This window comes from Genypterus blacodes, unplaced genomic scaffold, assembly GCF_046128005.1.
Source record: "Genypterus blacodes isolate CSIRO-AG114 ecotype Tasmania unplaced genomic scaffold, CSIRO-AGI_Gbla_v1 ptg000513l_1, whole genome shotgun sequence".
Lineage (NCBI taxonomy): Eukaryota > Metazoa > Chordata > Actinopteri > Ophidiiformes > Ophidiidae > Genypterus > Genypterus blacodes.
This window is the reverse complement of record NW_027467268.1, coordinates 60,001-79,354: the sequence shown is the minus strand read 5'-3', so window position 1 is coordinate 79,354 and position 19,354 is coordinate 60,001. Positions and strand designations below refer to the sequence as shown.

Below are 19,354 nucleotides of genomic sequence, written 5' to 3'. Positions count from 1 at the left end.
TGAAGATTGTTTTCAAAAGGAGTAAAGTAAAAGCCTTATCAGGTGAAGAAGAAGAATGCTCTGGTTGAAAGCTCTAATGGCTCTTTGTGTCGAGCGTCTGTTCAGAGCAGCTCGTCCTCCGCCGCTCTGGCTCTTTATTAATGTGATTAGGCCGATGGGAGCACAGGCTAATAGGAGCTGATGAGCGTCTGGCCTGCAGGCTGATTCACCTGCGTGCACACACTCACATCTGTGTGACCGTGGGCCTCCAGACTGCAAACCCTGTGCCTCACGCTGACATCATCACAGAGAGGCTCACACACACATGATTCCTTATCAATCAAGTCTTTCCTCATAAAGCATCCTCTCATGGACAGCTGATCCTGAGCATGGAGCTTTAAAGAGTTGCAACGCTTTCAAAATAAAGCTCAACACATATTTAGTGTATGATATTGTTTCCTTTATGTCTAAACAAGTCTGCAGTTTGTGTAGAAGACATGAAGGCGACTGCTCCACCGAACCAACCCACTGAAATCACTTTCGGATAGTTGATGATGTGTTCGTGTGCGGTGGGAAACTGGACTTGTTAGTATAACTGCAAAGATTCACACAACACATTTTGTCACTCAGAGTCCAGCCAACAAAGCGGTGCTGCTATTCAAGTCAAGTTAGTTTGTCTTCAGTCCTGCTGGGCAACAAACCCATGAATCCATTCTTACATCCAATTTTACATCCTGGTTCACTGAGCCGACTGCAGATCTTACAGAGATGGAGCAGCAGCAGCATCGCCGTGCAGCGCCGCTCACAGTCAATCAATACTGCATTTTATTACCATCTGATTGAGTTATGATGAGCGTTCAGTGGTAATCAGCGTCGTGTCCCACTGTGCTAACCAGAGTGTGGAGCTGTGATGTGGCCTCATGTACTTGTTGTCTCATATTATCCTTTAATCTTCCTCCAGCTGTTTTGTTGTCGGCCTTTTTCCCTAAACGGTGTTCAGCTTTTAATCGCTCTTCTTAAAATTCTACCACCTAAATGTTGACTAAATGGTTGTTAAAAGCTCCTGTGTGCTGTTGTGTGTGTGTGTGTGTGTGTGTGTGTGTGTGCTGGCTGTGCTGAGTGAGTGAGACTCACATGGACGGCAGCCTGGAGGCCATTATGAGATGAAATCAAAACATGATTAGACGTGATGAGCGTAATTATTCCATCAGGGAGAATTACTGATGCAGCAGAGTCCAACATTGACTCATCATATCACACACACACACACACACACACACACACACACACAGGGAGTGGGTGTTGTGTATAGCTGCTGCACACTGTGTGTTGTATGTGATTGGACTCAACTCTTGTTCGCTCGTGGCTCTTGAAGGTGCCGGGTGCTTGTGGATTATTAATGCAAACAAATGAAGAGATAAATAATAATATAGACTCTATGGCTGATTGGTTGATTTGTGTCAGAACCTAGAATTCCTTTATTTTCACAATCCAATCCTAATTTACTCTAAAAGTCTCCCTGTAACCTCTGGAACTTTGGATTTCCTACCTTTTTGACACAGATGTTGTCTTTGTCAGCCTCTTCTCCCAGTTTGACTGATCTTAAACCGATATTACAGTGGTTGTCCGGTGGTTTACGCCTGACATGGGTCCTTGATGTGTTTCTGAGTTCTTCCAGCTTTGTAGGCCTTTGACTGGAGCCTTATTGATATGGATGTGCATATAAATGACCTCACTCTCCCTTCACTCCACTCAGGTGACTTTATCACGGTTGTGTATCGTAATCATCTTCATCTTCCTCCATTTCCCGGCACACTGACACCGCAGCAGGTTTTGTTTTGTTCAAGTGAAAGAACGAAACAATCTCTGCAACACATGGGAGAGACTGGAGCCTTTACGCTCGCCCAGCTGTCCTGAGCGTCCCAACTTTCAGTCTCATTGACTGCCCACACATGAAACAAGCCTGGTTTCCACGGCAACGCTCTCCCCCTACTGCAGCCATAATAGATGCACAGAAGGAGATTATGCACTCGTGTTACGCTGTTCATCGAGTTTAGAGATGGTGGAGCCTGACAACTTAACGATTGCTTTCAGGAAGTGACATCAGCTGAGCCGATCGCACTGGGACGCTCTCTGGTTTCACCATTTTGCCGCTTGTACTTCTCCTGACAGAACAGCGTGGCAGTAAAACAGGCTGGACTGTGTGCAGGTGCTTGTTGTGGTCTTCCTTTGTTGCTCACTCTCATATTGTGACCCTGGAGCGTCCTGTGCCTCTAAACAGAGGAGTGAAGGTTTATTATGTAACTGTGTGTTTACAGCAGTCATGAGGTTTGGGACAGAGCAGAAGGCAACAGGCCAAACTCTCCCTGCCTTCACTTTATTACACTCACTATTTACTGTCTCCATTCCTGAACCGGTACTTTATATCAGTACTACTATAGATGATTTATTCTTATTGTTTCTGATTGTTGTTCCACTGGAGCTGGACCTGCAGAGTTCATCAGTTTACCTGAGGACAAGAATCCATCAGCACATTGGTATTTGATCGTTATTAAAGGTTTGCGATTCATTTTGTCTCCTGACTAAAACACAAGGTGACACTGTTTTCCTCATTTCAGCGTTGAAACAAACCATTCCTTTTATTTTCTCTGATTTCTTTAAAGCGAGAAGTTACATCTCTCTCTCTGAACTCAGCCTCCATCCAGAGACAGAAGGAGACCAATCAGCTGGTCTACAACGTTTATTTCCCCTTATTTTATTGGTTTGATTTTATGTTTCTTAAAAAAAATACTTAATTCTAAATAATAAAAATAATGATTAAAAATGCCTTGGCAGAAAAACAGAAAAATTGAAAATAAATTTGGAAAATAGATTTAAAAAAACACAAAGAATTCTGTGAGCGTGTGTGTGCATTTTGGTTATGTATGTATGTGTGTGTGTGTGTGTGTGTGTGTGTGTGTGTGTGTGTGTGTGTGTGTGTGGTTACTCCATTGTTCTGCAGTAATCTCCATTCTTCAGGTGCAGCTCTGATGATTATCTGTCTTTCTCCTGGATTATCAATCTGTCAACCTGAATGCAGCTACCTCACACTGGACACACACACACACACACACACACACACACACACACACACACACACACACACACACACACACACGTAGACGCGCTTAAGTACATGGTAGTAGAAATACATGTGCATGTTTACATGAAAATACACAATTGAACCCATGTAAGCACACACACACACACACACACACACACTTTGTCAGATGTTAACTGAGCAGAAAGAGTGAACTTGAGGCCTGTGTAAACAAGGGAAATGTAGGTAGAATGATAAATTGAACAGAGACAGGTGTGTGTGTGTGTGTGTGTGTTTTGAAGGCTCTTATCAGGGTGAAGCAGCTCTGAGCCGTGTTGCTTGTTGACCTTAACAGGTCATCACCCAGCTCCCGTAATGGCAGAGCACTCAGCGCGGGGCGGGGAACAATCAGAGCCCAGACAAAGACACAGAATCAATATTTACATGAAAGCTCTGGTGTTCATCTGAAGCCTTATTGGGAACAATCCTGCAGTCTGCATGCGGCCGCAGACGCCCTAATGAGCTGTGATTACGGCTCAGCTCAGGCTTCGGTTCATAATGATGACTCATTAAATTGGAGTGATGAGAACATCCACATCAACCAGGACTTCCTGTCTGCTCATGTCTGACTCCAACCTTTCTACTAACTACTTAGTCTAAAACCTGATTTATGATATTTAAAGGGTTAAAACATTGCTAACAATTTATCTGTCGCTATTTGTTTACATAACTTCAAAGTTTTGCCGTGGAAGACTTAAAGCTGCTGTGCATACTGAGACGTCTGTGTGTTTTGATCCGACCTAATTGGTCATTTGCATCATTATTGTTTGTTATGATGTCATGGTGTTATGATGTCATGATCTCCAATAATGAAAGACGTCAAACCGCCACATTGAAACGTTACCGCTTCAATCTCAACTGCAGCTTATTACTGAGGTTTGATTTGCGTGTTTATGATTGCAAAGCTCTGTGAGTGTGTGTGTGTGTGTGTGTGTGTGTGTGTGTGTGGGAGTGTTTTGTCAGTGTGTTAGAGTGTGTGAATATGTGCCTTTGTCCACATTGTCTACGTACGCCTGTGTGTGTGTGTTTGTGTGTATGTGTGTGTGTGTGTGTGTACATGTGTGTGTGATTGTGTGTGTGTGTATTTGTGTGTATGTGTGTGTGTGTGTGTGTGTACATGTGTGTGTGATTGTGTGTGTGCGGGGGAGAGAAAGACAGAGAAGTGAGAAGGAGAAGCTGAGTGGGAGAGAGGAAGAGAAGGATGAATGTGATTCTGTGAGACATAAAGAAAGTGGAAGTGAGAAAGCAAAATAATGTGTAAGCACAGTGTGTGTGCGTGTGTGTGTGTGTAGATGGCCCAATACACAGACACACACACACACACAGCGTTACCATAGAAACAATGGCCCTCATTCATCAGTACTGGTGTGTCTTCTTCATGTTTGTGTATCTGAAGACCAAACCCAGTCAGGAGCTCCGGCTGAGCCTGATGGCTGAGCCTGATGGCTGAGCCTGATGGCTGAACCTGATGGCTGAGCCTGATGGCCTTCATTGGTTCAGAATAAAAAAATAAATAAAAAGTGCATGGAGAGGTGGATTCTCATCTTTAAATGTTTCGCTGTGGAATCGATGATCAACCTCCCTCCCTCCCTCCCTCCCTCCCTCCCTCCCTCCCTCCCTCCCTCGTGTCTCTCCGCTCTTGCAGGAGACAGTGGAGTATGCCTTCCTCATCATCTTCACTATCGAGACGTTTCTGAAGATCATTGCCTACGGCCTGGTGATGCACCAGAACTCCTATGTCAGAAACGGATGGAACATGCTGGACTTTGTCATCGTGGTCGTAGGGTGAGTCGACACAGAGCAAGTAACACACACACACACACACACACACACACACACACACGCACACACACACACACACACACACACGCACACACACACACACACACACACACACACACACACACACACACACACATGCACACGCACACGCACACAAATACAAATACATGTAAACACAGCACACAAGTACACGATGAGCCCTGATGTCAGTGAAGCATCCTGTCTCCTCTGCTCTCTAACCCTCGCCCCTCCTCTTCCTCTTCCTCCTCCTCTCCCTCTGCAGGCTGTTCAGTGTGGTTCTGGAGATGATCACCAAAGACTCTGACTCGGGCGCCCAGACGGGAGGCAAACCGGGGGGTTTTGACGTCAAAGCCCTCCGAGCCTTTCGAGTTCTCCGACCCCTTCGCCTCGTCTCAGGAGTTCCCAGTGAGTTCAGGCGATGGCGTAAACCTCTGTGGCGTGAAGGTGTCAGGTGTCTGTCACGTTGTGTGTCCAGTGTTCACGTTGTGTGTCCAGTGTTCACGTTGTGTGTCCAGTGTTCACGTTGTGTGTCCAGTCTTCACGTTGTGTGTCTGCTGCTCTTCCCCCCTGTGACATCAGGAGCAGTAACGTCTCCTTCACTGTTTGTGTTTTTGCCACATGTTTACACATTTGACCTCACATGAAGTCGCCCTTGTGTGTCTGCGTCCTTTGAGTCACCATAGCAACGCTCATCATTGGCCAGTCTCGGGCAGGACGGGACCTGAGGGGACAGCTGGAGTTGGGATGACATTTACACTTCCACTCCAGTCTGATGGTTGTGTGAGCAGCGGTGATCAGGCTGCCATGTCTCCTCTCATGTGTGTGTGTGTGTGTGTGTGTGTGTGTGTCTGTCTTCCTTCCTGTCTGATGTGCATACGCTCTGTGCCTGTTTACAGGTTTACAGGTGGTGTTAAACTCCATCATCAAAGCCATGGTTCCCCTGCTGCACATCGCTCTGCTCGTCCTCTTCGTCATCATCATCTACGCCATCATCGGCCTGGAGCTCTTCATCGGCAAGATGCACGCCACCTGCTACGTGAGCAGAACGGGTGAGGCAGCGCCGAGACGCCAGGTCCCATTTAGTCTCATTTATCTATTTATTTAAAGGGAGAGGAGAGGATTGAAGACATTTACCCGATGAAGACTTCTTCACTGAAGTGCGGGGACATTGTGCACTTTAATTAAAGAGCGACTCGTATCTCATAAATCCTTTTTTTTAAGTCAGACAGAGCGAGATTAGTGGCTCGCTAACTCATCTCAGCCCTCTGCTCTCGGCAAGACGTCTCCATTTGAAAACCGAGCTTTGTTGCCACGGTAACCATGCTGACAAGGACCAAACCCACAAGCAACGAGTTATGTTTGACAGAAAGAGGTTATCTTATTTTGGCTTTTCTCTCCGTTTGGTGTCCTAACGATCTCTCACCTGGAGGTTGCACGTGATTGGCTCTCTCTCTCTCACTAGCCCCGCCTCCTTCACGTGGCCTGCTGCGGCTCATGCGGTTGATTAAATTCGTCTTGTTTCATGAGGTTTGGTATCAGAGTCTACATCTGTGACAGCCAGTGTAGGGGAATGAAACAGATGGAGGATTAGAAGCAGAGATTAAACCCTGGGCCTGTGACGTAAACACGCCTGACCTTTGCTCTTTCCTTCTCCCAACATGGAAGAATTAATGAAAAAGAGATGGAGGGCTGTCGGTGTGAATATCAGACGTACACACACGCACACACACACACACACACACCTTCCCCTGCTCTCCTTCCTCTCTCTCTTTGATGCTTTGTGGTGTGTGTGCTTGCGTGGGTCAGAGGTCATGACAGAGGGAGGTGGAGGCGCTGTAATCCCCCCCCCCCCTCCTGTCTGTGCTGCTGCTCTAAGAGAGGCACTTAGCTCCTGTGTGTGTGTGTGTGGGAGTGTGTATGTGTGGAGACAATGAAAGGAAAATGCACCAATGTGTGATGGTTGGATGTGTGTGTGTGTGTGTGTGTGTGTGTGTGTGCGCGCATTGAGGACAATGTAAGTGGAGCTTTGTGTTTGTTTATGAATGTAATGTCAGCAAGAGGATCAACTGAAATCCTGTTTGTGTGTGCGTGTGTGTGTGTGTGTGTGTGTGTGTGTGTATGTGTGTGTGTGAGCTCTCTCTAATGTTATATAATGGAGTCAGGATGATGATACACTGTAATAAAATTAGCATAGTGATTATATAATAGAGTTTTTACAAAATGAATCCACTTCAATCATTTTTGGATAAAGACACTGACCCCCCCCCCCTCCTCCTCCCCCCCTCCCCCCAGGCGCCCTGGCGGAGGACGAGCCCACGCCGTGCGCAGCGTCGGGTCACGGCCGTCACTGCTTGGTGAACGGCACGGCGTGCAGGGAGGGCTGGCAGGGCCCGAACAACGGCATCACCAACTTTGACAACTTCCTGTTCGCCATGCTGACCGTGTTCCAGTGCATCACCATGGAGGGCTGGACCGACGTGCTCTACTGGGTGACCTGCCTCTCTATCTGCTGTTACCCACAAGTCTTTGCTGCACCTGAACCTTCACCTCTCTCTCCTGACACAATAACACTCAAACTCAAACACTCTGAAGCTCAGATCAGCCCACCCACATGATGGAGACCCTCATCTCTCTCTCTCTCTCTCTCTCTCTCTCTCTCTCTCTCTCTCTCTTTCACGCATGTATGTGTTGCCATGGCAATTCCTTGTTAACACTGCTGTTTCAGTGATGATGGTGATGTAAGGACACCAATCTAACACAAATCTAAAAGACAATAGTTAGAGGGACAGACAGACGGACAGACAGACAGACAGACAGACAGACAGACAGACAGACAGACAGACAGACAGAGTGTAACTACAAGCAACATGATGGACATTTGTGAATGTGTCTCTAACGTGTGCTGTTGTTGTTGTGTCTGTTGTCGTCTCTCTGCTTGTAGATGAACGATGCCATGGGCTTTGAGCTGCCGTGGGTCTACTTTGTCAGTCTGGTCATCTTTGGATCCTTCTTCGTCCTCAACTTGGTTTTGGGTGTGTTGAGCGGGTAGGTTTTAGGTGTGTGTGTGTGTGTGTGTGTGTGTGTGTGTGTGTGGACAGTTAATGTTTCCTTTTCTACCAAAGCTGTGATGAGACAAATCCTGACAACTCAAACTTGAAATTTTCTGATCTGCTACGAGAAACTGGCACCCTATGTTACCATGGCAACCTATCAGCGCCCCCTGGAGATGAAAATGAGTGTGTGACGCTGGTTTCAGAAGCCTTGATAACTGAAATAAAGGCTAAATTATACATAATTGACTACATAACCCATGTAAGCATGTAGTTGCTCTGTGCCACATGTGATCTTGTTTCCTGATTCCTGTTTCCCTCCAGTGTTTCAGTGTAAACCTGAACATGTCTGCCTCTGTCCCCTCCAGAGAGTTCTCCAAAGAGAGAGAGAAGGCCAAAGCCCGCGGAGACTTCCAGAAGCTGCGGGAGAAGCAGCAGCTGGAGGAGGACCTGAAGGGCTACCTGGACTGGATCACCCAGGCCGAGGACATCGACCCCGAGAACGAAGACGAGGGAGACGAGGAGGGCAAGAGGAACCGTGAGTGAAGCATAAGGAGCTTCTTCTTTCTTTCTGAAGGCAACTTGTTCATGATTGATGTCATGTTTGAAAGCTTTCAGAGCCTCAGAGGGGCGGTGGCGTTCAGGACTCTCTTTACGTTACCTTTACACCAGACACACGTGTTTGTAGCACACGACACATGACGTCATTCATGTCTACGCAGACTCTAATCTGTGTCTGACATTACATCCTCCTCCTCCTCCTCCTGCTCCTTCATCGACCCTGCACAGGATAAGCGGATACAGTGGCTGGATGGATGCGTGTTGTTATGAATTTGGTATTAATCAGGTTAGCAAATGTCAGACAGATCTGAGGCTGGTAAACACGCGGACACGTCCCGCCCCTCGCCTCCGTCTCTCATGGGTTAGGACACGTAGAAGGACTGATATCACATCCAGCCAAGTCTCCGAATGTGTCCAGGTCCTCTGTTTCTATGATACCATCACCCAGCAACCCAGATTGTGGCTGTGCTCAGAAGGTACTGCGGTACAGTGAAGTGGGCGGAGCCACAGCGGCGTGAGTTTGACATGAGTTTGTGAACGAAGGTGCATCAAAGCGAGCGTGTTCATTTAACCGTGTTTTTCGGCGGCGCGTCCGTGTGTGTTGGTCGTCGTGACAACACGCGGGGATGTTGGTGGTGTCTGAGAGGGAGATGCTGTGTGTGTGTGTGTGTATGTGTGTGTCAGTAGGAGGCTCGTTGTGTCATTTGAATAGTGCACACTGTCCACGCCGTTTCGTAACCGCGGTAACCAAAGCATTGATTTGTTACGGAACAGAGCTTCAATATTTTTAAGAATTTTTGTGTCTGACCAAGTATGTAGACTTCACACGTTAGAGAAGGAGGCAGCCAATCAGAATGAAGCCTTAAGGGCCGGTCTGTCCTCCCTGATCCTGATCCTGGTTGGATCCTGAACCTCCTTCCTCCTTTGTGAGCCAGTGAGCTCAGACATTTGAGCCTCCACAGCCTTCAGGTTGTTTTTCTCTGAACAAATATTCAGCTGCCGACACATTTACATCCATAACCAATAATAATAAATGCTATTCTCTGCAGTTATGAGTGCAGAAGTGATGATGGACGACGTTTAGAACCACAGAGAACTGTTTACAACCCCTCAGTGTGTTGACTTTACATTTATATTTACCTCTCATGCACTATTGATCACTTCTTCTTTGTCCACACTGAGAAAATGAATTGGAACCGAATAATAACTTTGTTTATTATTCTGGGATTCATAGGAGAGTTTGAGTGTTTATTGATCTACAGGCTGTTTGCCCCTGCATTCATACAGTATATATTTATATATATATACACACACACGTATATTAAGACAGTGTTGGCTTGTCTCAGTCTCCATCAGTCATCAATAGCATCAACATCTTTGATTTCATTTTTCGCTGAGCAGTTAAACAGCCAAACCACTGAATGCAAATCACCAAATCTAGTTACTGCGTGTGTGTGTGTGTGTGTGTGTGTGTGTGTGTGTGTGTGTGTGTGTGTGTGTGTGTGTGTGTGGTGCTGGCAGCCTTGGTTTTCTCCTCAGCACTGTGAGTGTCTCCATCATTCTGTCCCACTTTAACTCTGCTGTCTTTGTTAGATTAGAACCTGAGTCAGACACATCTCACACACACACACACACACACCTCACACACACACACACACACATCTTGTCCTCAGTGTCCTGTAGTGTTTGTGTGCCTTATAAAACCTGCTAACTGTAGATGTGTCCCTTCTTTCTCTTCTCTTCTCCCTCTCTTCTCTCTTGTAGCTCCTATTCAAGAATCAGTGATGATGATGATGTCATATGTAGCACTAATGTACTAACTGATGTAGCTCCTGTCCAGACACTCTAGCTAGCTCATAGTATGAAGTCCTGTTTGTTTGTTTGTTCATATCCACATTTTTTATGGATTTGAACCAAACGTGGTGGGAAACATCTGAATCTGAAGTGATGAGGCTTCTCTGATGCCAACAGGGAGACGTTTACTCTCAGTGTGCACACTAGAGTGTCTGGACATGGTAGCTGTTTGTGCTCTATAGTCCCCGCCCTCCCCACCCCCCCTCCCCCCCTGTACTGACTCAGTGCTCTGCTCTCTGCCTGTGTGAACCGCATGTTGCTAACACCAAGGGGTCACGCTGGCTGACCTCACTGAGAAGAAGAAAGGGATGTTTGGCTGGTTCACCCAGTCCACAGAGACACAGGGTAATGTGTGTGTGTGTGTGTGTGTGGACAGTGTTCATCTCTGTCTTGCGTGTGCTTTTGCTCTCAAGCCTCATCAGTATCTCACATGATCTTCATCTTCATCATCAGCTTGCTCTCACCTCATCGTGTCTCATCCTGAGCTCTGAGTCTCTGGAGGACAAAGGACGTCCCGCTACTCAAACCAATCCGTGTGTTGACTGTGTTGTTGTTAGGGATCTGTTGCGGTTCTGTATGTTGGGTTGTCGAGGTGATTGCGTTCAGATTTCTCACAAAATCCTCATCATCATCCTCCATCCATCCATCTTCATCATCATCATCATCATCGTATGCATCTGCAGTGTGATGTTTGATGCATGAACACATGTTGTATATGTCAAACATGTTGGATTTGTATTTCACCTGTTTATTCATCTTACAGCTGCAAACTAAACGGCTTCAGGTTTCTGAGGATCTTTGCTGATTTAGACATCAAAGCTCCAAAAACCTTAATTCAACTTCCTGTGATAACACAACAAAGTCTGAATGAACTGTGTGTAGTTTCTAGAGTAGGGAGAGTTTCTGCAGACATCTCGCATGCTCACATAGACATTATAGCAGTATTTCAAAGGGTTAATAGAGTTAAGACCTTTCCATGCAGTCACAGCAGCTTTCTCCTGCTCGCTCAGCTTCCAAATGATTTCACATCTCACACCTGCTGCCTTGTTCTCATTGCTGTCCTCTGGTTTGGTTTGGCCTCCAGTCAGTGAGACGTCACAGCTGTGCTCCGAAAGTAATCAGTCACAGTGAACGTATGCCTCCTTTTTATTCATTTATAAGTTTGACCTTTCATAGAAAATGTTCCGTCAACTCTGAAAGAAAAGAAATCTCGACGTCTCTCTGTAGTTTTTCTTGCTAAATAAAAGTTCTCAAATGCAGAACATTTCATCGTCATGGAAACCAAACCAAGCCAAGCCAAATATCTTTTGTAAGTCAGAAATGCACAAAATGTCTTTTCTCTGTCAAATGAGTGTATTCATCAGTGTTGTCATAGTAATGAGCGTCTGTCTGTGTATCACAGCGAGCGTGCCGACAAGTGAGACCGAGTCTGTGAACACGGCCAATCAGCACGGAGAAGAAGACAAACGCTTCTGCTGTGGCCCCCTGTGGTGAGTGAGACAGGTCTACAGTCTGATGATGTGTGTCGTCCATATTTACTCCAATTAGTATGAGTAAATGTGCCTTGTGGAGTTTTGGCCAGTAGGGGTGCTGTAGAGCAAAGTGTCTGTACATAAATAATGAGAGACAAAAGCAACAGAGAAGCAAAGGGTCCATGTGACGCCCACGGAATTAACAGAGAAGAGTTTAGTAAATTATATACAATAGCTACAATAGATTTCCTGATATTTTGGTTTACTTTTAACTGCTTTTGTGGAAGTTAATGAGCATCCAATGAACAAACAACAGAAGGAAAAGGGGTTTGGATGAAGCCAGAAATGTGTGAGTGTCTATGATAAAACAAAGAAAGTGGTTTTAAATCATGTTTACCAACGAAAACACCTGCGAGCAGCTTTTTGGTGTAATTCCATATTGAGGCAGATGGGGGCAGTAATGCAGCACTAGCGGGACGGGAGAAGAAAAATCAATAATCGATCAAAATGGCTGCGGAATCGCTTTGTTTTTACCAATGAGACACACACACACACACACACACACACACACACACACACACACACACACACACACAGTCATTGTCCTTTATTAAACGTCACCTCATCTTTTACTCTCCCCAGTCAAAAAATCACTAAGTCAAAGTGCAGGTCAGTACTTCCTGTGACGTCACGTATGGTCGCATGGTTGCATGGTTGATGTTCACCTGAGCTCATTTGTGCATGGCTGATTTCTGTGCTCACGTCCCTGATCACAGATGTTCTGTTTCAGTCCTGTAGTCCACTCCGCTGATCCAGTGTGTGTTTTGTTTTGATCCTGATGTCTTCTCACCGATTTGTTTTCCTTCTCACCCAAACTTCATATCTCATTCATTTGTGTTGTTTTGTTTTGCTATTAAGTTTGATTTACTGTCGCACTCTTTACTGCTTGAATATCCGAGTGCAGATTAAAGTAAACACTGCAGTCAGAACCTGTCTGTATTGAACACATGTCCGGGGGGTTCCTGGTTAAATGCTCGTCCAGCTCCCCCGGTACCGGTGCCGACCTGCGGTCCAGACCGGGCTGCAGCGTGTCTGTGTCCGAGTCGCTGCGTTTGGCGACTCCTCCTGGTCATCTGGGGTTACTGCATCACGACGCCCACAGTTTTCACATGAATTTATTTGACATTGATTCATTGTAGCCATAATGACAGTAATATAATAATCCAATTACCGGATATAACAAGACAGAATTGAAAACATTAATGCAAAGAATAAAATGGCCAACATAATAAATTAGTTTTTAGTTTTTCTTTCACTGAGCTTTTTATTTGTCGTGATGGATGTTTTACTTTTTAAACTCTTTCCTCTCCGACTCCTTCCTCCGTCAGCCGTCAGTGGCGGCGTTGGAACCGTTTCTGCCGCAGGAAGTGCCGAGCGGCTGTGAAGTCGGTGACGTTCTACTGGCTGGTCATCATCTTGGTCTTCCTCAACACCCTCACCATCGCCTCGGAGCACTACGACCAGGCCGACTGGCTGACTGAAGTACAGGGTAAAGATTAGACTCTGTGCTCTGTGTGGGACTGTGGGAGGAAGACTGTGGACACCAAACTCTTCTTCTCTTCTCTTCTCTCCTCTTCTCTTCACTCCTCTCCTCTCCTCTCCTCTCCTCTCCTCTCCTCTCCTCTCCAGACGTAGCTAACAAAGTTCTCCTGGCGATGTTCACCTTAGAGATGCTGGTGAAGATGTACAGTCTGGGGCTGCAGGCTTACTTCGTGTCTCTGTTTAACCGCTTCGACTGTTTCGTGGTGTGCGGTGGAATCGTGGAGACCATCCTGGTGGAGTTGGCCATCATGTCTCCTCTGGGAATCTCTGTGTTCCGCTGTGTCCGCCTGCTTCGGATCTTCAAGGTCACACGGTGAGCGTCAGGTGTCGTCAAAGCAAAGAGAAACTGCTACTGCTGTGATTGGTTGACGGGGATTACCAATGTTTATGTTTCTATCAGTTCCATTGTTCACATCCTGAGTAGACCCGGTGTAGCAGGACTCTGTTGATCTCTTGAGTGTGAATGTGATGTTGCATAATCCCAGTACGAGGCGAGGAAGAGGCTTTGCTTGTTCTTTTTCTATTGCGTTAAGATGCCCACGGCCTTGGAGGAAGATGAGGATGTATAACCTTCAGCAGCGTAGTCAAAGTGTGTGTGAACAAAGACGGGAAGAAGCCACAGGATGTCAATGAAATGTATGAGTTCAATGTGTGAGGATGAAGAGTTGACGTGCCTTTCGTTGCGGTGACTTGTTTGATTTCCCTCCTCTTCCTCAGTCACTGGGCGTCCCTCAGTAACCTGGTGGCCTCGCTGCTCAACTCCATGAAGTCCATCGCCTCCCTGCTGCTGCTGCTCTTCCTCTTCATCATCATCTTCTCTCTGCTCGGCATGCAGCTCTTTGGCGGCAAGTTCAACTTTGACGAGACGGTGACGAAGAGGAGCACCTTCGACAACTTCCCCCAGGCGCTGCTCACCGTGTTCCAGGTCTGTGGACTCAACAGAGACTCACCGGCCGCACTTCCACTCTTTCTCTCGCTTGCGGTGATTTTTGTTGCTAGGCGATAAAGATTTAATTCTCTAAATGGTCAAAGGGAAACAGGATGTGATGATGTAATGTGGATCTTCACCTCCTTAAAGGTCACAGCAGCTTCCTGTGTGTGTTGTGTTGTGTCAGATTCTGACAGGAGAGGACTGGAACACGGTGATGTATGACGGGATCATGGCGTACGGCGGTCCGGCCTCATCAGGAATGGTGGTCTGCATTTACTTCATCATCCTCTTCATCTGTGGAAACTGTATCCTCATGGCCACACACACACACACACACACACCGCGTCTCGTCCGTGTGTTTCCCGTGATTGGGGATGTGTTTCCTCCTTGAGTCACGTGACCAGACATCCTGCTGAACGTCTTCTTGGCCATCGCTGTGGACAACCTGGCAGACGCAGAGAGCCTCAACACGGCGCAGAAGGAGGAAGAGGAGGCGAAGAAGAGGAAGAACAGTGTCAAGTACAGTCCACCTCCACCTCAGGCCTCCATGTTTGTTTGATTCTGTTCTGGTTCAGACTCTGCTCACATTTGGACTCTGGACTCTTATTCTTTGTCACCTACAGGGACGCAGACACGGATAAGAAGAAAGTGGAAAACGTGGAGCAGAGGGACGGAGAGATGAAGGTGAAGAAGACGAAGCTGGATGTTTATTTCTATGAATCGTCGTGTTTGCAGTTATGATAGTTTGTGATTCTTCTTCTTCTTCCTTCTATGAGCGCCGGCTCTCTGCTGGGATGTAACGTGGTCGTCATGGCTACAACCAGCAGGGGGCGTGCAGGTCTGTCTGTCACTTGGGTTAAACTTGATGTCTTTCTTTCAGATGTCAGCAGAGGAAAATCAGGAGGAAGACAAAGAGTCCTTCCCTGCCATCATCTCTCCAGGTGAGATCCATACGACACAGAGGGGAGAATGTAGAAATGGATCAACATAGATCTGCAGCACAAACACAAAGACACATCTGAAACCTGGGGTTGTTTTCTATGTTTAAAGATGAAGAGGAAGATAAGGATTACCTGCCTGAGGTCCCACCTGGGCCGCGACCCATGAGGCTGGCTGACCTCAACATCAAGGAGAAGACTCCGCCCATCCCTGAGGGCAGCGCCTTCTTCATCTTCAGCCGCACAAACCCGTGAGTGTGTCCCTGCTGGACGCTGATGCCGATCCGTGTCACAAAGAGGATTCCTTACCTCTTCTTGTCTCCTTGTCTCCTCTTTCCTGTCCCCTCGTAGCTTTCGCATATTCTGCCATAAACTGATCAACCATCAGATCTTCACCAACCTCATCCTGGTCTTCATCATGCTCAGCTCCGTCTCTCTGGCTGCTGAGGATCCCATACGCAACTCCTCCGCCCGCAATATCGTATGTAAACAACCACACAAACTTCACACTGACGCAGCTGTAGTTTGTTGTTTCACACACAGACACAGACACAGACACAGACACACACACACACACACACACACACACTGCTCTGTTTACAGTTACCTCACCTAGTGCAGCTTTCATAAACCAGCACTCCGTCTGCCCCCAAACTGTTTAAGGATTCTAGTATTTACTGGAGTATCTGAATATTTGGTCACTGCAGGTTTCAGTATGTGACGATCAATCGCACCAGGGCCTTAGCCAATCACACGCCACTTCCTCTCACGTTTGAATGAATAACCTTGAACACATTCTCATCACAAATCAAGAGTCTGTACATAAATAAAAGCTTCATAATGGAGACAAAGCCAGATCAAATGACATCAATCAGGCCCCAGAGGATGATGAGTAAAGAGGTATATTATATTATATGTTATATATATTCAGGGGGAGATCTGAGGTGACATCATTCCAGTAAGAAACTCCATCTGGGTTCAGAGCTTCTTGTATGAGGTCACGTGACTCCAGGGCAGTCGGACCTCACTCACTCATAATTCCAAACAGTAATACTCCATTCAGACAGTAGGGGGCGGTGCTGGTATGTTCCACTGATACAGTTTACACTAAGAGCTTAGACACTTGTGATGTTTGAGTTGCTGTGTTGCTGATGATTGATTGTGCGTTGCCTCTTGCAGATTCTTGGTTATTTTGACTATGCATTCACCGCAATCTTTACTGTTGAGATCCTGTTGAAGGTAAATGTGCTGTGTGTGCTGTGCTGTGCCGCTCCAAGCCTCGGTAACCTGCGTGCTTGTGTCGCTCTGATTGCCTCCTCAGATCCTAGGCTATGCAGACTATGTCTTCACTAGTATGTTTACATTTGAGATCCTTATTAAGGTAAAAACAACCCATCAAACTCTCAGTGTTAACACAACAACAACAACAACAGCAACAACAACAACAACAGTCAAACACCTCCGAGCTTGCAGCGCACGTCCCCCCCCCGGTCCCTGCCCCCCCCCCCCCCCCTGGTTTTTGTCTTTTTGGCTCATAATGGTGTCTTGCTTGTGTCGTCTAAGCACCAGTGTGTCAGCGTAAACAATGGGCCATCCTTTTTGTCCTCATCATGGTCCGTCCTGCTCCATCTGATGGACCTGGGGACAGATTACAGCTGCAAACTGCCACAAAGCATCTGTTTGTCTTTGTTTTTTAAGGTTAAAATGGTTGATTGGCACTCTTTTAAAACATCAGAGCTTTATTTGTGGCTTTATCTGGGGCGGATGAACTTGGAACCTAACTGTCACTCTAAATGTGATGACTCCTCCTCATCCGGCAGTTTCCTCTCCCACCGCCTGACTCCATGTCTTTTCTGACTCATGCACCTCCATGGAATGTGCTTGTTGATCCCGACTGGAACACACACACACACTAATCTGAGCCGGCAGCATCACGTCACAGTCAGAGTTAACCCCTTCAGCTCAGTGCTGCATGGCTGCATTGAGACGAACCCCACGTTAACACACACCACACATAGAGACACTCCAGAGGCTCTGTGCTCATATGGATATGGCTATGGAATTATGTGTGTGTGTGTGTGTGTGTGTGTGTGTGTGTGTGTGTGTGTGTGTGTGTGTGTGTGTGTGTGTGTGTGTGTGTGTTCATCCCGTACCACCTCTGTGTGCACGGCGATGATGTACGCGTCTCTGTGCACACACAGTCTGGTGTGAGTGTGTGTGTGTGTGTGTGCATGGTCAACTGTTATTATTTGATGTTTTACTTTTTGAATATTTAATTAGAAATAAAAAATTAAATGAATCCTGCATGATTCAAAAATATTCTGATCAATCAAAATGTTCATCATGTCTGAAATACAGAAGAGAACCAAATGTAACCGCTGCTCCACTGTGTGTGTGTGTGTGTGTGTGTGTGTGTGTGTGTGTGTGTGTGTGTGTGTGTGTGTCTCTCTCTCACTGACCCTGGTCTCCTCTCTCTGTAGATGACAGCGTTCGGAGCGTTCCTTCATAAAGGGGCTTTCTGTCGGAACTACTTCAACCTGTTAGACCTCTTGGTGGTGGGCGTGTCTCTGGTCTCCTTTGGTATCCAGTATGTGTATTATTCATCAGTATATATAAATACATGTATATATATAAGGTATAGACAACAGTAATGTCTCTTAATGATCAGGCAAGTTGGGACCAAGGGAGCAGCCAGAGAGTCTTCAAACCTTTGGGACTCTGTAACGTTCCTCCCGGTGTGAGTGAACGTCACACTCACATATTGTTGTGTCTCCCACAGATCTTCTGCCATCTCAGTTGTGAAGATCCTCCGTGTGTTGCGAGTCCTTCGTCCTCTGAGGGCCATCAACAGAGCAAAGGGGCTGAAGGTCAGAGAGACAAACACACACAGCGGAGCTTCTTCTGTTTACGTGACCGTCTCCTCCTAACGCTCCATCATGGTGTGTGTGTGTGTGTGTGTGTGTGTTTTGCAGCACGTGGTCCAGTGTGTGTTTGTGGCCATCAGGACCATCGGTAACATCATGATCGTCACCACGCTGCTGCAGTTCATGTTTGCTTGTATCGGCGTGCAGCTCTTTAAGGTAGGAGGGAGAAAGGTTCCTCTCTGGCCTTTTCCTTTTCCTTTCTCTTCTTTCTCTGCTCTTTAAACATGAAACCTTCCCTCTTCCTTTCCTCCACAGGGCAAATTTTACCGATGCACAGACGAGGCAAAGTCCAGCCCAGAGGAATGCAAGTGAGTCCTTTTCCAGCGTTGAGAGTTTCCCTGCAGGCTGACATGTTGTGACGTTTCCTCTCTGACCTGCAGAGGAACCTACATCCTCTACAACAACGGAGACGCCGCCCTGCCCTCCATCAGGGAGAGGATCTGGTACAACAGCGAGTTCAACTTTGACAACGTCCTCATGGCCATGATGGCGCTCTTCACCGTCTCCACCTTTGAGGGATGGCCCACGTTAGTAACGCTCTGTGCTTCAGCTCCAGAGTTTGAGGGTTTGGTTGCCTAGCTGCCGGTTGTAACTGCTCGTGTTCCCGTGTCCCTGCAGTCTGCTGTACAAGGCCATCGACTCCAACAGAGAGAACATGGGCCCCATCTACAACTACCGCATCGAGATCTCCATCTTCTTCATCATCTACATCATCATCATCGCCTTCTTCATGATGAACATCTTTGTGGGTTTCGTCATCGTCACGTTCCAGGAACAAGGAGAGAAAGAATACAAGAACTGTGAGCTGGATAAGAACCAGGTAATAGGACTGTGTGTGTGTCTGTGTGTGTGTGTGTGTGTGTGTGTGTGTGTGCGTGCGTGTGTGTGTGTGTGCGTGCGTGTGTGTGTGTGTGTGTGTGTGTGTTTGTAACCTTGTACTTTGAGGCCCTGTAACATCTCCAGCATTAGATTCATCATGAGGAACCATGGGAGCTCTGTTATCTTCTCACTGCTTGGTTGTTCCTGGATCACAGTGTGTGTGTGTGTGTGTGTGTGTGTGTGTGTGTGTGTGTGTGTCTCTCTCTCAGCGTCAGTGTGTGG

At 46.8% G+C, this 19,354-nt stretch overlaps 1 protein-coding gene across 1 annotated transcript in view; it reads left to right on the top strand.

The window, feature by feature from the left end:
• The first annotated feature begins 4,823 nt into the window (after positions 1-4,823).
• cacna1db (calcium channel, voltage-dependent, L type, alpha 1D subunit, b) overlaps positions 4,824-19,354 on the top strand; it is a 29,173-nt gene continuing 14,642 nt past the window's right edge. Inside the window, exons 1-26 of the mRNA XM_076140075.1 lie at positions 4,824-4,903; positions 5,184-5,326; positions 5,818-5,970; positions 7,214-7,410; positions 7,863-7,966; positions 8,340-8,509; positions 11,789-11,876; positions 12,501-12,527; positions 13,247-13,407; positions 13,548-13,773; positions 14,178-14,385; positions 14,576-14,696; positions 14,796-14,910; positions 15,015-15,075; positions 15,272-15,332; positions 15,442-15,580; positions 15,681-15,810; positions 16,509-16,568; positions 16,651-16,710; positions 17,810-17,916; positions 18,109-18,196; positions 18,302-18,409; positions 18,509-18,561; positions 18,634-18,780; positions 18,872-19,073; positions 19,342-19,354. The exon at positions 19,342-19,354 is cut by the window's right edge and continues 146 nt beyond it. Of these exons, the coding sequence (XP_075996190.1) occupies positions 4,839-4,903; positions 5,184-5,326; positions 5,818-5,970; positions 7,214-7,410; positions 7,863-7,966; positions 8,340-8,509; positions 11,789-11,876; positions 12,501-12,527; positions 13,247-13,407; positions 13,548-13,773; positions 14,178-14,385; positions 14,576-14,696; positions 14,796-14,910; positions 15,015-15,075; positions 15,272-15,332; positions 15,442-15,580; positions 15,681-15,810; positions 16,509-16,568; positions 16,651-16,710; positions 17,810-17,916; positions 18,109-18,196; positions 18,302-18,409; positions 18,509-18,561; positions 18,634-18,780; positions 18,872-19,073; positions 19,342-19,354 (3,007 nt within the window). The 5' untranslated portion in view covers positions 4,824-4,838. The remainder of the gene's footprint in view (positions 4,904-5,183; positions 5,327-5,817; positions 5,971-7,213; positions 7,411-7,862; positions 7,967-8,339; positions 8,510-11,788; positions 11,877-12,500; positions 12,528-13,246; positions 13,408-13,547; positions 13,774-14,177; positions 14,386-14,575; positions 14,697-14,795; positions 14,911-15,014; positions 15,076-15,271; positions 15,333-15,441; positions 15,581-15,680; positions 15,811-16,508; positions 16,569-16,650; positions 16,711-17,809; positions 17,917-18,108; positions 18,197-18,301; positions 18,410-18,508; positions 18,562-18,633; positions 18,781-18,871; positions 19,074-19,341) is intronic.